The sequence below is a fragment of the Colletotrichum navitas genome (genome assembly GCF_030913465.1).
Source record: "Colletotrichum navitas strain CBS 125086 chromosome Unknown LY79scaffold_27, whole genome shotgun sequence".
Classification (NCBI taxonomy): domain Eukaryota; kingdom Fungi; phylum Ascomycota; class Sordariomycetes; order Glomerellales; family Glomerellaceae; genus Colletotrichum; species Colletotrichum navitas.
The window spans coordinates 309,446-327,747 of NW_026850573.1; the positions used below are offsets into that span (position 1 = coordinate 309,446).

The 18,302-nt window shown below is 54.4% G+C and overlaps 6 protein-coding genes across 6 annotated transcripts; 3 read left to right on the forward strand and 3 right to left on the reverse strand.

Annotated features, from left to right (window-relative positions):
* Positions 1-687: 687 nt before the first annotated feature.
* LY79DRAFT_649560 (agmatinase 1) lies at positions 688-2,368 on the forward strand (the record flags this gene model as incomplete). Its single annotated transcript, XM_060562523.1, has 8 exons — positions 688-828; positions 879-975; positions 1,025-1,115; positions 1,174-1,257; positions 1,311-1,540; positions 1,592-1,894; positions 1,955-2,070; positions 2,134-2,368. 8 exons carry the CDS (start codon positions 688-690, stop codon positions 2,266-2,268), a joined length of 1,197 nt encoding a protein of 398 aa, XP_060414519.1. The 3' UTR covers positions 2,269-2,368.
* Positions 2,369-3,570: 1,202 nt separating this feature from the next.
* Positions 3,571-4,557, reverse strand: LY79DRAFT_190633 (uncharacterized protein). The gene has a single exon (XM_060551385.1). The coding sequence runs from the start codon at positions 4,237-4,239 to the stop codon at positions 3,694-3,696; it is 546 nt and encodes a 181-aa protein (XP_060414520.1). The 5' UTR covers positions 4,240-4,557; the 3' UTR covers positions 3,571-3,693.
* Positions 4,558-4,874: 317 nt separating this feature from the next.
* Positions 4,875-5,636, forward strand: LY79DRAFT_590040 (uncharacterized protein; the record flags this gene model as incomplete). The annotated part of the gene is made up of 2 exons (XM_060561095.1): positions 4,875-4,936; positions 5,006-5,636. 2 exons carry the CDS (start codon positions 4,875-4,877, stop codon positions 5,634-5,636), a joined length of 693 nt encoding a protein of 230 aa, XP_060414521.1.
* A 526-nt stretch (positions 5,637-6,162) lies between these two features.
* Positions 6,163-7,925, reverse strand: LY79DRAFT_190641 (uncharacterized protein). The gene is made up of 2 exons (XM_060551386.1): positions 7,188-7,925; positions 6,163-7,131 (listed from the first exon to the last, which is right to left on the reverse strand). Exons 1-2 carry the CDS (start codon positions 7,756-7,758, stop codon positions 6,308-6,310), a joined length of 1,395 nt encoding a protein of 464 aa, XP_060414522.1. The 5' UTR covers positions 7,759-7,925; the 3' UTR covers positions 6,163-6,307.
* A 1,078-nt stretch (positions 7,926-9,003) lies between these two features.
* On the reverse strand, positions 9,004-10,977 carry LY79DRAFT_553091 (SpoU rRNA methylase). The gene has a single exon (XM_060557751.1). The coding sequence runs from the start codon at positions 10,882-10,884 to the stop codon at positions 9,130-9,132; it is 1,755 nt and encodes a 584-aa protein (XP_060414523.1). The 5' UTR covers positions 10,885-10,977; the 3' UTR covers positions 9,004-9,129.
* Positions 10,978-11,433: 456 nt separating this feature from the next.
* On the forward strand, positions 11,434-16,800 carry LY79DRAFT_669521 (SNF2 family domain-containing protein; the record flags this gene model as incomplete). Its single annotated transcript, XM_060563655.1, has 4 exons — positions 11,434-11,991; positions 12,528-14,612; positions 14,669-16,285; positions 16,342-16,800. The coding sequence occupies 4 exons, from the start codon at positions 11,434-11,436 to the stop codon at positions 16,798-16,800; spliced, it is 4,719 nt and encodes a 1,572-aa protein (XP_060414524.1).
* Positions 16,801-18,302: the final 1,502 nt, after the last annotated feature.

Consider the following 18,302-nt stretch of genomic DNA (forward strand, 5'->3'; position numbering starts at 1 on the left):
ATTTTGGCTTATCTAGCTCAGGGTTTGCATCGTAAAACGGTGTGTAGCACTGACGAATCCTTAACCCACCCCTATATTAGGTATTGCTCGTGACGGCGCCGCGCCGAGACCGTTCAAAGACTCTTGGTTTGCCTTCCTCACGTGAATGTTACCCCGCCGTCGATTCAGGTGGTTGGCAGGACCCTGTCTCGACATGTGCCGAACGTTTGATGTTGGGGGATTTCATCTGGAGTGCAGAGCTGACTAGACCAATCGAATCTTGAGCCTAATATCTGCGCCGATCCTGCTCATGGCACTGGAGAAGGAGAGGGAGCTTTATCTCTGCCCCGCACTGCCAACAACTGCCACGGCCCTGGTCTTTACCTAACACCAACACGTTAAGGGTATGTTCGATACTGCATCTAATGGTACCCATTGATCAGCCTGGACCCAGGGGGTTCCCGTCGGTGTGTTGAAAACGAACGTGGATAAGCTTCTGGGCCGGTCTCGGACCATACCTGATGCTGTAACCGATCATCATGCGTGGAGAGCTGTCGAACCAAACAGCCAATCTGCTTCTGGGGGAACTTTGCACCATGTAGCAGGCCGGAATTCATAAAAGCATGGCGTTTCCCTTCCACGGTTTTGCTGGGTCCTACTGATTGTCGGCTTCATCTTGAATTCACTTCACCACCAAGCCTCAGCACAATGTTCTCTCGAAGCATCCTCGCCCTTTGCCTTGCAGCAACCGTCCATGGTCACGGTGACCATGGCGATGCCCAGAAGTCAATGGCTGGGCCTCACCAGTCTCTCTGGTATAACAATCTTCCTGGTGACGGCGGCACTCAGGCATGTCTTCCAATTGATTAGCCCAGTGCCTGTCTCTAACCCGTAGCCAGGCCGACTCCGTGTTCTCCGGCATCTCGACCTTTGGCCGCCTGCCTTACCAGCCGTGCCTGGGCGCAAAGGATGTCAGATACGATATTGCCTTTATCGGTAGGAAAGGCGACGACACCAGACTATGGGCACTACTGACAAGACCCAGGTGCACCCTTTGACACGGGCACTTCGTACCGTCCCGGTGCTCGCTTTGGCCCTTCGGGAATCCGTCAGGGCTCCCGGCGCTTGAACCTCTAGTACGCTTGCATTCAGAAAGGCTCATTTCATGTAGAAGAGACACTTACAAGCTCGCAGCGGAGGTTACAACGTGCCCTTGGACACGAACCCCTTCAACAGCTGGGCTACTGTCCTGGACTGTGGAGATATCCCGGTTACATCGTAAGGGCCGAATGTCCCGCAACTCCTGTCCGCCTGTGCTGATGAGCCACCAGATATGACAACACATGGGCCCTGCACCAGATCGAGGAGGGCCACTTCAACATCCTGTCCCGCCAGCCGGCGACCGATGCGGCCAAGAAGGGGCCTGCGAAGAACGAGCGGACACTGCCTCGTGTGATTACTTTGGGCGGTGACCACACCATCACCCTACCGCTGCTGCGCTCCATCAACCGCGCGTACGGCCCCGTCTCGGTCATCCACTTTGACAGCCATCTCGACACATGTAAGTCATCGACGGTCACCCGCGCGCCGTTCCGGCACTGACTACAGACAGGGCGTCCCAAGGTCTTTGGCGGCTCTCCATCCGAGGTCGCCAGCATCAACCACGGCACGTACTTCTACCACGCCTCGCAGGAGGGCCTGCTGCGCAATGACTCCAACATCCACGCCGGCATCCGTACCACCCTCAGCGGGCCCAGCGACTACGAGAACGACGGCTACTGCGGCTTCGAGATTGTCGAGGCCCGCGAGATTGACACAATCGGCACCGATGGCATCATCAAGCGCATCATCGAGCGCGTCGGTACCAAGAACCCGGTCTACCTGTCCCTGGACATCGACACCCTTGACCCCGCGTGTAGGACGACGTTGCTGAAAGCTGATAGAGGGGCTGTGTATGGCTAACGATTGCTGATAGTCGCCCCGGCTACCGGAACCCCCGAGACCGGCGGGTGGTCGACGCGTGAGCTCCGCACCATCCTGCGCGGTTTGGAGAGCTTGAACCTGATTGCTGCCGACATTGTCGAGGTTGCTGTAAGTGTTATTGTCCATTGCTGTTTAGTGATCGGCAGGCAGCTAACTGGTGCGAACCAACAGCCCGCCTACGACACCAACGCTGAGCACACCACCATGGCTGCCGCCGACGCGTTGTACGAGATCATGAGCATCATGGTCAAGCGCGGCCCCCTCAGCGCCATGGTCAACCAGACGGAGGTCTACGAGGAGCTGTAAACAAGAGGACGTGGAGATACCATGGAAACGGGGTCTCGAATGGCGCAGCGATATTGGCACCAGTGTCTCATGCAAGCAGACGGGTGGGGGGGGGGGGGGGGTGGGTTGGTTCTTGACGGTATAGGCGTTGTCGGCGGTTGGAGTTGCGAGCGGAAAACTTGGGTGATTGGTGTTGTTGTTGTGCCATTGGTGTCGGTGTAAATCGCAGAGTTTCACAGGTACTAAATGCATACTTGAATCACGATACTCGCCGTGCCAAGTCGCGCCCAGAGTGTTGAAAGGCCACTTCGGGTTACTGCTTGTTCAAACCTCGACGTCGTTGGCGAGAGTCAAGCGTGATACCAAGGGTGATGTGCGTTTTGACGACTACTACGCATGTGGAGGAACAGCGGCGAGAAGCAATGACGTCACTCGAGACAGCGTGTGTTGCAAACTACATCGTACATAGCCCTTTCATATCAGCTGAGGAACAAAGTCGGTTCGCGATGTCCCTCGCCTGATTTGGCGTGTTCTCCGGCTACAAGACAGCCGGCCAGTGGGTGGAATGCCCGGCAAGCGCGGGATCGCGTCACAAGTTGTGGGTTTTACCTGGACCCCAAAGGCGGCGGGACCATCTCGCCAGGGGGGGCAGAGCTCGGGAGCGGCGGGGGGAGGGGGAGGGGGCGCACGCGGCCTCTGCTGGGAATGCGCGACAGGGGCTTTAAGTGTTTTCTATTTTGGTTGCAGGGGGGATCCAGGGCTGGTAACGTTCCGGCGGACGACAACTGTCCCAACTACCTAAGCAAACAATCTTTATTCCGCCTTTTCCCTCTCATGTTCTCTCTTGCCACATCCGAACTTTGCCAGATGCGGTGGCCCCTTTTGAACGACCAGGACCGGTTTCTATCAACTCTAGGTGCTTAGAGACACCAGGCAAGGCGAAGAGACACGAGAGGAGGACGCCCCATTGTCGCCGACAGGGCGGTGCCAGCATAACATTGCGCGTCAGTATTTCGACGTTTGCCCAAGGGAAGCCTGGCGGACTTTTCTGATTCGGCGAACGGGTTCATACATGTCAGAGGCTCGGCAACGGGAGACCAACGCGCCCGAGACTCTTCCGCCCAGTCGTGTGATACACCACGCATGCTGGTTCTCTGGACGTCCTCCATTTTCCCTCTGGCGACCGGGCTTGGAGGCATGCGGACTTAAACGGCAGCCGAATGCCACGCGGCAAATGGGCAATCGTGACGGAGGCCAGAGCTTGCGACGACGAATGGTGGCTTGACGGACGCACGTTGTCTTCCTACGTCTCTCTTCCTGGGTTTGTTTGTCTTTCCCGTTCGCGCCGCCACTTGCCGTTCTCGGCAGTACCGGCAGGCGCGGGCACACGCTCTTCAACCCCCGGCCACTTTCGGGTTCGCGTTGTCTGTCAACTGTCTCACTTTATTATTTATTTTCATTTTTCGTCTTCACCTGCGCCGTCTCGTGCCAGTCACCTGTGGGGAGGAAGAGGAAAAAGAAACAGAAAGGGAAGTGCTGGAGGGAAGTGAGTCGCGAGTGCCAGTCACCAGGACTGCAGAGATGCCTCCGATTCGAGCAAACCTTGAGCGAAAGGCCAGGAGAGGGTAGGGTGGCTTCAGCAGACTGAATTTGCTCTGCACAACGGACCGGATCGCCATATGCTCCCACGAGGAATGCATCTCGGTTGGGGGTTGGAAGGCCCCCCTCTCGTAATGTCAGCGATACGATGTCCGTCAATGTCTCTACCGATACGCTGATGACAGCGTAACGATGCGATGGGTTTCCCAGCCTGCCATCCCGCATTCTTTCACCCCTCTGCTGTAACTCCCCTAGGCTCCTTTCGTTATGACAACCACCACCAGTTCGTCTGCTCATCCACACATCCGCGTGGCACGCGCGACCATTTCTAATTGCGCGTACCTGTATCGCGCAGCTAAAACAACCCCAAGAAAGGGCCGCACTGCCCGCCATCGGACAGACCTCTCATCTCGGGGCGCCATAAGCGAGGTGCAACCCAGTTGAACCGTGATACGTAAACCGGCTTCGGAATAGAGGCAATCTACCTACTCCGTCTCCCGACCAGGAACGTTTCTCAGGGCGTCGGGGTACACCCAATTCGTTCATCGGCAGACCCGCTAACGAGCGCCGCCACCAGCTTCAGCCCAGCCCGGCTTCGCCATTACGGTTGACGTTGTCTCAATGCGCCGGGCTTCTCGTCGCTTTCCGAGTCCAGCATATCGTAGTGTAGAACCGACTGCTAGACTAAAATGCTCGGCTGCTTGCTTCCGGTAGATTCCAAACCTGTCCCCAGCCTCTCTGGTCTCAACCTTTCCTCTTCGTGCCTGGAGATGGCTTCGACGCAACCTTCGCCGCAACGGCCTGCGCATCACCCACAACCTATATATGGATGATGTTGCTTTCCCCATAGTACTTCTCAGCATCTTATTCTCTCGCCCCTTATCACTGCTTGCATCCCATATACAGCACGAGTATCACCACTTGTTTAAGCTCACACATATAACACCCGTCCCCTGGCGTCACCATCGCCAGCCCTATCACCTGTGTCGTTGCCTGCACCACAACGCTTCACCACCAAGCCGACAAAGATGAAGACCTCGGCAACCCTCGTCCTCGCCGCCTCTGCGTTGTCCTCGGCCCAAGTCGTTTAGTGCGCAGCTCCCCTCCTCCCCCCGCTGTTGAACGAACCCTCACTAACACCGCGCCTTCCCACCCCCAGCAACTCAACGACGGGCCAGTACGTCTGCTCACGCCCCAACTCGGCCTTCTGCGCCGGCGACTCCCTCGGCACGGACATCATCATCCGCTGCGACGCCAACGGTTTCGGCCAGCCCGGCCGCTGTACCAACAACCTCGCCGGCCAGTTCCCTCTTGGCGTCCAGCCCGCCCTATGCTGGCAGTCCCAGCCCCAGGCCGGCGACGCCGCCTGCGAGAAGAACTGCATCGTCTACGCCAGTCAGCCCTTCCGGCTGCCCTCCAGCGTCTGCACCCCCTACGCGACCGCCTCCGGCACCGGCGCGGGGCCGACTATCACGTTCTCCGTCGGGCCTTCCCGTCCGGTCGTGACCAATGGCACGACCCGTAGGACAATCGCGATCCCAAGCTCCGTGAGGCTCCTGTCATCTGCGCCGCAGCCGACGGGAACCGGCGGCGTGCCCAGCTCCTCCGGCAACGGCACTGCCCTGTCTACCAACCGCGGCGGCGGTAGCTCCGGCAGCCTGTCCGCAACCCGCACCCCCATCCCGCCCTCCAGCTCTGTTCGCCCCGTCACCGTGTCTACCGGCGGCGCTGTGGAGAATACCGCCGGGTATCTGGCTGTTGCCGGTCTCGTGGCCGCCTACTTCATCTAGACGCCCCCCTCCTGCCCCTGTTTTTTTTTATTTTTCATTTTTTTATTCTATTTCTTTTTTACTCTCCTGATTCGTCTCCAATGCGACGCATCTTTGGCATCCTTTCATCTGCATGCCACAGGAGAACCTCCATTTCACGGCTCGGAGCTTTAATCCTAATCGACAATCGCATCGGTGATGGGCATGCAGAAGCTGTTCGAGGCACGCCCGGGCGCAAGGAGTTTGTTTTTTTACAGGGTTTTCTCGCCTGGGACTGCATTGGGTAGGGGAATCTGCGGGACAAGGGCATGCCTGATCTGAGCTGGATGTCAAGGGAGGGAGATGCGAATCATCATTTTGCAGTTGTAACAAAAGCAAGTGTGTAGTTTGTGACATAAGCATTACATAGAATAAACACTGGTTAATCGTTTGAATCTCGTCATCTTTTCAAGCTGATGGATTCTAGACATCAACCAGCCTTTAGCTGGCCGTCGGGTTAAGCGTGTTCCAGGCCTTGCTCCTAGGACGTCTGCTTCTCCATGCTCAAGATCATGCATCTATCAGAACCAACTGAACACGCAGGCCTTGTGTCCAACACCTTCTTTCATATGTCCTGGTTCTGTTCCTCAGTCTATTTCCCTAATGCTTCCGAAGTCTAGCCATGAACGCCGCCCAATGCATAATGATGAAATTCAACGCAACGCAAACATGAATGAAACGATCAATAGGGCCAGAGAGGCCGCGGCCTTAGATCCTGCGTTTGGAAAATGCTTCTGGATCTCGCCCGTCTGACTGGATGAAATGCTAGTGCAGCTCGCGATACCGCATTCGTACCCGCTCGGACAACAGCCGGGGACGGGGCCGCCCTCCTCGCCACACAGAAACCAGCCGCCGGCGCAGGTCTCCGTCGCATGCGGCTCCGGAACGTCGGTGGCTGGTAGGACAACAGTAACGCCATTGCTGATGATGGTAACCGAGGGAGTAGGCGGGCACGAGGTAGTGGCGCAGTCGCGGCCAGTCTGACAGCAACCTCCGCCGGCGCGGGCGAGGCAGGCGTAGAAGCCAGTCGGACAGTAAGCCGATGTCACGGGCGGGCCGCCACCCTCGCCTGGGTCGATCGACGTTGGTCGGAAAGGGGGCACAGCGTCGGAGGCACCCGAAGTCGTCGGAAGGCCAGGAATCGTCGTCGGGTTTTCGATGGTGGTGGGGGTGGTGCCGGGGTTGACTGTGATGATGATCGTGACGTGAACAGTGGTGGTTCTGCCGTCTGCGAGCGTCGTCGTAGAGACTGTGGTGGTGGTGACGGTCTCCCGGACTGTCGTGCCGCCTGATCCACCACCACCACCGCCGCCTGATCCACCACCACCACCGCCGCCTGATCCACCACCACCGCCGCTGCCTGATCCACCACCACCACCGCCGCCGCCGCCGCCGCCTCCGCTTCCACCTCCACCACCTCCATTTGAGGCCGTTTGAGTGGGCCAAGTGCTCGGCGCTGGGGGAGGGCTGGGCACACCTAGGACAGTCAGCTCATGATCATGCTAGCATCCAAATATCATTGTGTAAACTTACAGCCGACACCTTGACAGACGTAACCCGGGATGCAACATCCACCGCTGAGCTTAGCATCGCAGCTAGTTGTGCCGCTGGGGCATACGCCCACCGCTCCGCCACAGGAAGCACCGCTCGGACAACAGGCGACGTTCCCAACTCGTTCATCCTGGACCTTCACACACACTTCATTGCTCATGCAGCACTTATTCGGCGAGCCGATATCCTCGCAGCTGTTCATACTTGTAGGGCATGACTGTCTGGTTTCGAGAATATGAAGAACCTCGGCGGCACGTCGTAGCTGCCCCCAACCATGGTTGGCACTGTCAAAGTGTTCAGCGAAGGGCGGGCGGTAAGGGAGCGATGCGTTGTAGAAGAGCGGGTCGTCGGCCATGCGAGCGGCGACAAGTTCTTCGCGGGGTGAGAGCGGGGTGATGAAGACATTGTCAGAAAAGGATAGGTCGTCGGGTAGGAGCTTCTCGCCGGCATTTGGTGGCATTTTGCGGATGGCTGCCGGGTGCTCTGCATTGACGTGGGCTGCTATAAGAAGCAGGAGCGAAGAGGGGAGGCCGACAAGTGAAAAGGAACGCATTGTGCCGGAATTGAGGCAGATCCCTCGTCTCGCTCCGAAATTCAAACGTCTTGCTCCCAGTGCTGATGTTGTGGTTCAACCAGGTTGAATGGTGAGCCAGCCCAAGTTTTGTGCAAGGAGCTCAGTCGCGTCTTGTCGGTTGAGCTCACTGCGACTGCGGCGACCGTAGAACGGCAGCTTTTGACGTGTGTGCCGAATCTGCACGATGAAGAGGTGCTTGTTGCTCAGATTGATGTAGGATTCCACGACAATGACTGGGCCAGAAATTAGTGAGGCGTTGAGAGTGGTCGAGTTTTGAGGCGCGGAAATCGGTGGCTGGGCGAGAGAATGAGAATCAGAGAGGGCCGAGAAAAAGAGAGAGAAGGACACCGCAGATTCCCACTTGCAAGGTGATGGAGCTGGGTGCGCTCGAGGCTGGCAGCTGCGACACCTCACCGCCCCGAGTCTGCTTCTCTCGTATCCGACCGTTGTCACTGAGTTGTCTGTGACCCGCAGCGAGACACGTTGAACTCGGGATCCGGTCACGAACAATGCGTTTGTGTCCGTTTGCTAGGTACCTAGTATGCGTGCTTGTTTCCCTGGGATTTCCGGATCGCGCGCTTGCTGACTTCTTCGAACAACGGCTGACTGACCAACCACCTACCACACAGTTCCGCCGGTCTGGCTGGGTACGTACCAACTAAGTACCTGCCTAGGTAGGTACCGTATCCTCTCAGTAGATTCGTACACCGCACTGACCAGGGGCTGCTGGATAGGGGCTAGCGGGCTGACAGAAACAGGGATCTAGAAGTGGCAAATGCAGGGGTTAGTCAACGTCAGCAGCAAGTTTGGTGGCAAGGGTTAGGGTTAGATGGGTGGGTGGGTGGCTAGGCTGACTGACCGCCTTCCGAAATCGACCTGGTGAGTGGTCTGTGCGCTGTACGAATCTGCTGAGAGGATACGGTAGGTACATAGGGATACTTTAGGGATCTGAAGCTTGTTGACAGTTGCTAAAAAAGACCTGGGCCGGCGACCATCTGAGAAGCCCACGGGAGAAACACAGACCTGGGCGCTGTCAGGGGTTCGGCTGGAAACTTTTGCAGGGGTCAACGGGTAGCCTTTTTTCGGGGCAGCGCCACCTGGGCAACCAATCTACGCCTGATGGGTCGCTTTAGCCGATCTCATGCGTTGCGGAAGCTCGAACATGGCACAGGCCCCCTTTCACGAGCTTGTGCATCTCTCGAGTGCCTGGCGTTTCTCTCGCTGGCAGTGTTTACGCAGAAGATGATTTACGCTTTGCGCACTCAGATTACCAGGATAACACTCTATAATCTAGAAGATCGTTTACAGGTAGTCGTACAAATATGGTACAAGTTGTTACGTACCCCCTTATCAAAACAGACTCTCTCCGCCATCTGCCTTGCGAGCATCCTTCCGTAGCTTCTCAGTGAGTGTCAGGGGCTGCTGAACTCCTCTCAGGAACGAGTTGCAGAGCAGCGCGGTAGCCACGCTGACATTCAGGCTATCTACTGAACTCGACATGACCATGCGTGGGATCGTGATCTCACGAGATGCCTTCTTTCTGATATCGTAAGGTAGACCACTGCCTTCGTTTCCAAGGATCAGGATGGTCGGTTCTTTGGTGAGAGGCCTGGCTTCTTCAATGCCTTCAGGGGTCCATTGGCGATTGTCGTTGCGCAGACCAGCTGTTGGTGCGACGGCTGCATACGAAACCCACCCGGCCTGTTGAGAAGCGTCCAGGAATGCGACGGGGTCCTCAACCGAGAAAAGTCTCAGTTCCTCGGCAGCTCCCGCTGCCGCCTTCAACACCGTAGGGGTGATGGCCGACGATGTCCTCTGTGTGACAGCCACTGCCGAAACACCAAGGAATCGGGCGGTTCGAAGAATAGCGCCCAGGTTACCGGGATCCAAGATCTCGTTCAAAAGGAGCACAAGCGGTTTGGGGGATCCAGGCCGGCAAGGGATGAAGCCCTCGGTGCCATTGATCTCGGTTTCCTCTTTGGACTGACGAGCCACATGGACGGGGTAGCCCCTCAACTCACTCGACTCTGCGCCGAGCCCCGCCAAAGGCAGCTGTGGTAGAGGCGACGCCTCAATGACCAAGCCATTATGCGGCCGACCTTTGCTCATCTTGTCGAGCAGCTTCTGGTCCTTTTCATAGATGCGAGTGACCTTGATGTTTTTCTTCTCTGCCAAGGCCAGAATCCAGTCATCGTCTTTGGTGGTGTTCTTATTGCTGCCCTGGTAGACATAGAGACGGTAGAGCTTGCGTTTCGAATTCTTCAGTGCCGCTTTCACCACGGAACGACCAAAGAGAAATTGCGACGCAGCAGTGGTATACTGGACCGAAACCGGAAAGTCCGATGACCTCTTCGCATGATAATCCTCGTCTTCAGACCTCCGTGAGTCATACCGCCGCCGAGGGGCTTCTCCATCCTCAACTTCTCTGCGCGCCGCATCCCTCATGGATCTCATCCTGTACTGTGTGGACCCGGGCCTCCGTGTCGAACGATCGTGTTGACGGTCTTGGTAGCGATCCTGAAGATGGCCAGGTTGGCGGTCATGCGGACGATCATTCCGACGATCAGACTGAAAAGATGACCTCGGCGGATCCTCATCAGGTGTTTCCTTCTTCTCCAATAGCTTCGACACCTTATCCTTCAACTCGCCTCGATTGAGCTGGTACACCAGACTCTTCTTTCCGAAGGAAAACTCGGGGTCGTTGAACCGTTTGCTCCGCGATTTCCTGCCTCCTTCTTCCTCCATTTCCTGCATCTTCTGGAAGGCCTTCTTCGGCTTGAAGTGCTGGCGCGGCTCGCGATCCCGGGGGCCGTCTCGGTGGCCGCCAATGGCGCCTGAAAATCGGCCGCTAAAAGCATCTGGCTTGTATTCGGCTGTATCTCCGGGTCTGCTTCGGCCTCGAGAACCTGTCAGACGCGACCGAGAGTCAGGCCTTCTCGTACGATCGTTGCGAGGCCCCTTATCAGAACGCCATATTCCGCGGTGAATCGCAGAGAGCGAGGTATTGCGCGCGTGACTCGAGAGCAGTAGGCTTCGGGCGAGGAGAGTTGCTCTTTGCGGTGTTTTTAATGGGCCGAAAGTGCTCCATCTGGAAAGAAGACTCATTGCATTGCGTAAATGGGATGGGCCCAGTTGTCGATGTTGTTGTTCGGCTACAACAAAGAGAAACGTTCAAGGCGTTTCCAAGTCCTTGCCTGCCGACTTTTTTTTTTCTGCCACTTTCCTCCTAAGCAGGGTCTGGGCGGCAAATCTCTATTGCAGCAGCCACTGGTCTTTGATTGGGCAGAATGGCGGGGTGGACAGCTCTTTCTCGACACAGTGGATCCTTCCTTGAGTGGATACGTACATGCTCAGTACTTTCTTTCCTCTAGGGGACTGAATGTGCGCGCTCGGAGCAACGCGGTTTCGATCAACTAGTCGCGTCAGACTTCATAGTCTACCTGAACCACCTACCTACCACCACCCGCCATGACCACGAGTAACCCGTGATTTGCGAAATTCCACCTACGACAGCCGGCTTAGTTGCTTTGGATTCGGATTTTCTACTCGTTTCTTTCATTTCCCCCCCCTTAGTTGCGTCACGGCCAAGCAACTCTCACCCACCCCTCATACCGCCTGACTGTTCAATGCGATAACGTCGCAACCTGTCGCATCATGGAAGACCTTCCGCCCGGCGACGGTGACGCGATTTTTCAGTCGCCGACGGGCTCTCCAAGCGAAGTACTTTTTGGAATCGACAAGTCTAACCGCATTACCTCCAAGGAACCCGACGAGACCGATATCGGCGACAACGTTTCTCACGAAAACACCACCGATATTACAGTAGACAAAGGGTTGTCTAGCGAAACTACGGCTGACAGTACTGTCGCTGATGAGACTATGGCGGATGAAGACATGCAGATTTCGAAGGAATCGGATATCGACAGCTACAAGCACATCCCCTCCGCTGAAGTCGGCGAGGCATGTTCGGTCCTAGAAGCCGCGCTGGCGACTAGATTGCCAGATACCCTCGAGACAGAAGATATCGAACTGCAGAGATCCAATTGGCCTACTTGTGAATTCGAAATTCTTCTGCCCTACTTGTCTCCAGAAGAACGCGCGCAGTATGTCTCAATCACGAGCGACGTCGTAGATGAGGTCGTCGAGAAGGTCGCAGGCCCTAAAGGCGAAGTGTGGTACAAGGCGGAGTTCACAGATGGTCGGCAGGATATCGTAAGTGTTTTCTATTTCCTGAATATCAAGTGCTTCCCCATTGCTCTTTCCTTTGATGGGCGCTCTCTCTCGAGTCCCTCTACCCTTCTCGTTCATCTATTTTCCCTGCCCGACCTAGTTATCCGATCTCTTTCGATTAAGAAATAACCTTCCCTGACACTTTGGAACCACCTATCGCATTTTCTATCTGAATTTCCCTCTTCTGCGTCAACTCCTTGCAGCAAGGTATTTCTCTGTCTTTTCCCCGCATCTGCCTTATTACTCCTACCGTCATTGCTGGCATCCTGTTTTACAATTGTAGCCATCTTTCATTTTGGCGGCTGCCCACCTCCGGGGTATCTGAGAATTGATGCTTCGGCCTAGCTAGCTTGCCTGCATGCAGCTGGTTACTGGCTGGTTTAGACGCTGTTTCCCTGGCGCCTGCCTTACACGCTTTCCTGTCTTTCCCGACCTCCCTTTTCTGGCCAAGCAAAAACAAAAGCCCAATCTTAAACACTCATTCATAATATCCTCAGAGCATCCACTAACAGCTTAAGATACCGTTTGAGGATTTACCTTCATACGAAAACGGCCAGCTTGCTCTTTTAAGATTCAAAAACAGCATGGCTGATAACGGATTGAGCAGCGTTGGTGACAGCGGAGTGAGAAAGAGGTCCTGGCAAGAGGATTGGGATGGGTCGGTTGCCGACTCTGACACCGATATCGATATAACGCTTGATGGGGACAATTCTCCCCGCCACTCTAGCCGCCAACGTATCTCAACTCGGCGTCGAATCCGCCAAAATTACATCATGGACTCTGATGAGGATGTTGGGCATCGTCGCCCTAAACGTCAACGTATACTGCGGAGACGAAGCACCCGTCACAGCTCGCGAGTTATCTCGGACGACGATCATGAGGACGAACCCCAACCACAAGTTCGCCAACTCAGAGAACGCACTCAGAAGCAGCTCAAGTTGACGAGCATGGCTTTCGCTAATTTACCCTTAATTCGCGATGACGATATGGACGAGCTGTCCCAAAACCCCCCTCGCCAGCAATCCGATGACGATGACGACGACTTTCAGATCATCACATCGGACCTCTTGCCAAAGTCTTCTTCGTCTCGGCGCAAAAAGTCTAGGCGTCTCAAAGCGAAAGCCAAGGTCACCCAGAGACCTAAATCACGAGGCTCATCAATCGAGTTCGAGGACCGTCGCCGGTCTGGCAGATCGACCAGAAACAAGTCCAATATGCTCGATGAAGCACTGATGGACGAAGAGTCATTTTATATTGAAGTCACGGCACCAGTAAATGCGCCAAGGATCGCCAACATCAAGGAAGTTTTTAAGCCAGTCGACCGAAGCTTACCTTTCCATCAATTTCACTCCAACCTCTGCGGGTCCTGCAATGTCGGCCCTACTGTCAACAGGGGTCCAATGATTGGATGCCAAGGATGTTCCATGTCGTTCCACAAAGGCTGCATCGGATACAGATCGGCCAGAGAGCACATCGTTACCAAGGTTGGCGATGATGATTTCGTTCTCCAGTGCAAGTACTGCATCGGATTCTACGAAAAGAAGGACAAAAATAGTCCCCGGCACGATCATTGTCAGCAGTGCAAAGGCGTCGGACGCTCGTGCGCCGCATTCTCGCCTAAAAGAACTCCGAAGCAAGAAGAGAAGATCCGTCTCGAGAATGGTGGCGAAGATCCCATTACACCTGTGGACCCTGCCTTGGTCAACAATGCAGACAACCTGCTTTTCCGGTGCACTATGTGCAAACGTGGCTGGCACTATGAGCATCTGCCTTCGTCTGAGATGGACTCAGACGTATCTGACATTCGTCAACAACGTCTCTCGGAGTACTCCGTTGACTGGAAGTGCCTTGACTGCGGCACAATATCCGACAAGATCCAGACATTGGTGGCCTGGCGGCCTGCCGAAAAGAAGTCCCTCAACGCTGGAAAGACGTACAGTGACTTCAGGGAGGATGAGAAAGAGTACCTTGTTAAATGGCAAGGCAAATCGTATTTCCACTGCAGCTGGATGCCTGGAGGATGGATCTTCCACATCGCTGCAGGAACAATGCGCACCTCATTTGCGAAGAAGGATGCGAATGAAAATTTGTCATTGAAGTTAACTAAATCCGAGGCGATACCTCAGGAGTATCTTCTTGTGGATATCATCTTTCAAGCCAAGGTGAAAGGCACAGTAAGGGGGGGTTTAGAGGATGAAATGGGCCGAATTAGCAATGTCGACAAGATCTACGTCAAATTCCAAGGTCTTGGATACGACGAGACGGTCTGGGATTCCCCGCCACAACCGGATTCCGGAGACCTATACAGCGCTTTCAAAGCCGCGTATTACGACTACCTCATTGGCAAGTATTTCAACAGCCCTCCCAATGCCAAGATGAAGGAGCGGGTGAACAAATGGAAGGATCAGGAATTCGTCAAATTGGACCGTCAACCTCCCGGTCTCCGTCGAGGCAAGTTGATGGACTACCAGATTGAAGGTGTCAGCTGGATTTTATGGAACTACCATCAAAGCAAGAACGTCATTCTTGCCGATGAAATGGGCTTAGGAAAGACGGTGCAAGTCATCGGCTTGATTTCAACTCTCGTCCATAGCGAACCAAAGGTATGTGCTTGCTACAGGTACTCTACGACATCCAGTGTACTAACTTATGTATATAGTGCTGGCCGTTCCTTATTGTTGTCCCAAACTCCACTTGTCCAAACTGGCGGCGCGAAATCAAACAATGGGCTCCAGATCTCCGGGTTGTCACTTACCACGGCGGCAAGCAGGCACAGGACCTAGCATATGAGTTTGAACTTTTCCCGAATCGCTCTCAAAACATCAAGGCCCATGTAGTAGTCATGTCGTATGACTCTGCTCAGGACGATCGGACGAAACACAAGTTTAGCTCAGTCCAGTGGGCTGGCTTGGTCGTTGACGAAGGCCAGCGACTGAAGAATGACAAGAGCCTTCTGTACACGGCCTTACGCTCCATGCGTTTTCCGTTCCGGCTTCTCTTGACGGGTACACCTCTGCAGAACAATAAGCGAGAACTTTTCAACTTACTGCAGTTCATTGACCCGACTCAGAACGCAGAGAAACTCGACGAGGAGTTTAATGAGCTGAACGGGCAAAACCTGCCCGAGCTGCATAGTCGAATCAAGCAATACTTCCTTCGAAGAACGAAAGCCCAAGTTCTCAAATTTCTACCTCCTATGGCACAGATCATTGTTCCTGTCTCTATGTCAATCTTGCAGGAGAAGCTTTGCAAGTCGATTATCGCCAAGAGTCCTGATCTAATCAGGGCCATCTTTGCAGATCACAGGATCAATAAGAGGGACCGTGGCAGCCTGAACAATATTCTTATGCAGCTCAGAAAGTGCCTTTGCCATCCGTTCATGTACAGCGAAGCAGTCGAGGAGCGATTACTGGACCCTGTCAAAATGCACCAAAATCTCATTTCGGCATCAGGAAAGCTCATGCTTCTGAACATCATGCTGCCTAAGCTGAAGGAAAGAGGTCATCGAGTTCTTATTTTCAGCCAGTTCCTGGATCAATTGGACATCATGGAAGACTTTCTGAATGGACTTGGCTTTCAGCACAGACGACTCGACGGCAAAATTAATAGTCTGGAAAAGCAGAAGCACATTGATGCCTTCAATGAGCCAGGTTCTGAGATCTTTGCGTTCCTCCTCTCAACGAGGGCAGGGGGCGTAGGTATCAACTTAGCAACAGCGGACACAGTTATTATCCTGGACCCAGACTTTAACCCCCACCAGGACATTCAGGCCATTTCTCGAGCTCATCGAATTGGACAAAAGAACAAAGTCCTTTGCTTCCAGCTGATGACGAAGAACTCAGCTGAAGAGAAGATTATGCAGATTGGCCGGAAGAAGATGGCTCTTGACCACGTACTAATTGAGGCCATGGACGAAGAAGGCGAACCGGACGATCTGGAGTCGATTTTAAAGTTTGGAGCGTCTGCACTTTTTAGTGACGACCAGAACGACAAGGACATCGTCCGCTACGACGACGCAAGTGTCGACAAGCTTCTCGATCGGTCTGATATCGAGCAAACGAAGACCGGCGATGATGAGTCCGCCGAATCACAGTTTTCCTTTGCACGGGTCTGGGCCAATGACAAGGCTGGATTCGAAGATACCTTGGCTGAAGAGAACGAACCTACAGTTAATCCGAACGTCTGGGAGGAGATTCTGGCAGAGCGCGAGGCTGAAGCCAAGCGTATCGCAGAGCTGAACAAGGAGGTTCTTGGCCGCGGTAATAGGCGCCGTCAGGTAAATGGGTAGACATGAGTCCGGTGGTTTCGCCAAGCCTACTAACTGTATTCTAGACAATTAACTACAAGACTAACAGTGGCGGCGCTGTCGCTGCCGAGTTCGCAGCTGACAACAGCGACAGCTCTGATAATGACGGGGAATTCGTTGGTGAGGACGAAGAGGAGCCAGATACTGACGCGGATGATAGGACCTTGGGGAACAATTCCAAAGGTAAAGGCAAATCTGCTTCTGCCACTCGAAGAACAACCAGTGCCAGTAAGAAACAGCAAGTTAACAGCTCTACACCACAGAAACCACGTCAACGCAAGCCTCCAAAGAGCAACGTCGTGCCATCCAACAAGGCCAAACCAGCGACTCCACGAAGAGCAACACCGCAAAAGCAGCCACCTCTTGGAAAAAAGTCGGACAATCTGGCGCCCGTGAAGGCATCCACCACGGATGGGGACTTAACCCGAAACAAAATGGCCAAGCCGCAGGCGTCGTACCAGCACATGGCAGCGGAGAAGCCCTAGGTGGCAACATCTTTGTTCAGCCCATCGCCAACTCTTACGCCCAGCAGCAAGGAACTCCAAATTACCCGTACTCTAACCCTGGGCAAGCAAGTCGTGGTGATCGACCCCTGAAATCTGACGTGGCTTGGCTGGATAGTTTGCGCAATACGACTGCAACACCTGACTATCCTATGGCCACAGCTCATGAAGGTAGTCGTATAGTTCAGCAGCAGCAGTCGTTCTTACCAACAGCACATCCATCGGTCAGCGCAGATGGGCCAAAGACAGCGTCAGATCATTCATTTGGTTTGCCACAGATGCATCCTGATGCACCTATATGTACAAGGTGCAGCTTGCAGCATCTACCAGGTCCCTGCCCGGAATATGCTACTCAAGCTCAGTTACGCTTGGCTCTCGATCATTTGAGGCACTTGCCATTGACCGCAAGGAGACCCGCTGCAGAAAAAAGATTGATTCAGAGGCTTAACATCATGGCCAGAGCGAGAGAGGTTCTTCGAAAGCAGCAGACACACCACAGGGGTAAAGATGGTAACATATTTCCTACACAGAGAAACTAGCGACAGAAACATCTCTATATTTGAGGTTACTAGGTTATCATCGGGAGGACAATGGAATACATGCTTCTTCTGGACTTGGTATCATCGGAAGGGAAACCATCATTCGGGCGGCGAGACATGATCTCGGTTGGTCTTCTGGTTGACACTGATACGTGCGCGATTGGCATAGAATCTGAGACCTACAGACAACGGATAGGACAATATACCAGACTAACTTTGCTCTAGTATGAAGCTCCTTGAAGCAGGCCACATAGATATGTTCTGTTGGACTTGTCCAACCGTGATGGCAGCTGTTTGTCACGTGCTGGGGTACAAAACCAACTGCAGCTAACCGCGTGAATGCCGCTGGGCGGATCTTATTATTTCGGTCGAGCAAACGATGATAGCAACGAATAACTTTTTCCCCCTCACCCCAGCTTCTATTGCTTAGACCTTCGCGTCCAAGGCATCAGGGTCTCATATCTGAGTCTTTGGCGCCTTGGTCTGCAATCCGCATCCATCTTGCACTCAGCGGGCGGCGTCAAAGTCATCTTTGAGGCAGAGAGGGGGCACACTTTGATGCGCAGGAGGTAATCATCACGGTCAACGGCATTGGGGGTAGGTAGGCAAAGAGCGCTGACCTCCCTCGCCGTTTGCAAGGTGGCCCAAATCCTCCATTTATCTTCCGTGCCCTGACATTCTCTGACTTTTTTCCTTCTTCCACAGCCACAGTTGCCGCTGCTCTCTCTGCTTCTCCCATTCTTCTTCACACTTCTTGTCACAGGATGGAATCGAACTTGAACCATTCCTCATCCGACAAATCGTATTCTCCAGCTGGCTCCCGGAGCTCTACGCGAAACACCACGCCTGATTTCGACTCTGCGGTGTCTCTCGCCTTCCCTGGCCTGGGAATAAGCGGTAACCCTCGGTCTCTCCACATGGATGTTGAACAAGGCCACTACAAGA

Bases quoted from the DNA above. Each gene is read 5' to 3' on its own strand.
- LY79DRAFT_190633 (XM_060551385.1), bottom strand. From the start codon at position 4,239: ATGGCGGGCAGTGCGGCCCTTTCTTGGGGTTGTTTTAGCTGCGCGATA.
- LY79DRAFT_190641 (XM_060551386.1), bottom strand. From the start codon at position 7,758: ATGCGTTCCTTTTCACTTGTCGGCCTCCCCTCTTCGCTCCTGCTTCTT. The intron at 7,132-7,187 runs GTAAGTTTACAC...TGACTGTCCTAG, and splicing joins CGTCTGTCAAGGTGTCGGCT to GTGTGCCCAGCCCTCCCCCA.
- LY79DRAFT_553091 (XM_060557751.1), bottom strand. From the start codon at position 10,884: ATGAGTCTTCTTTCCAGATGGAGCACTTTCGGCCCATTAAAAACACCG.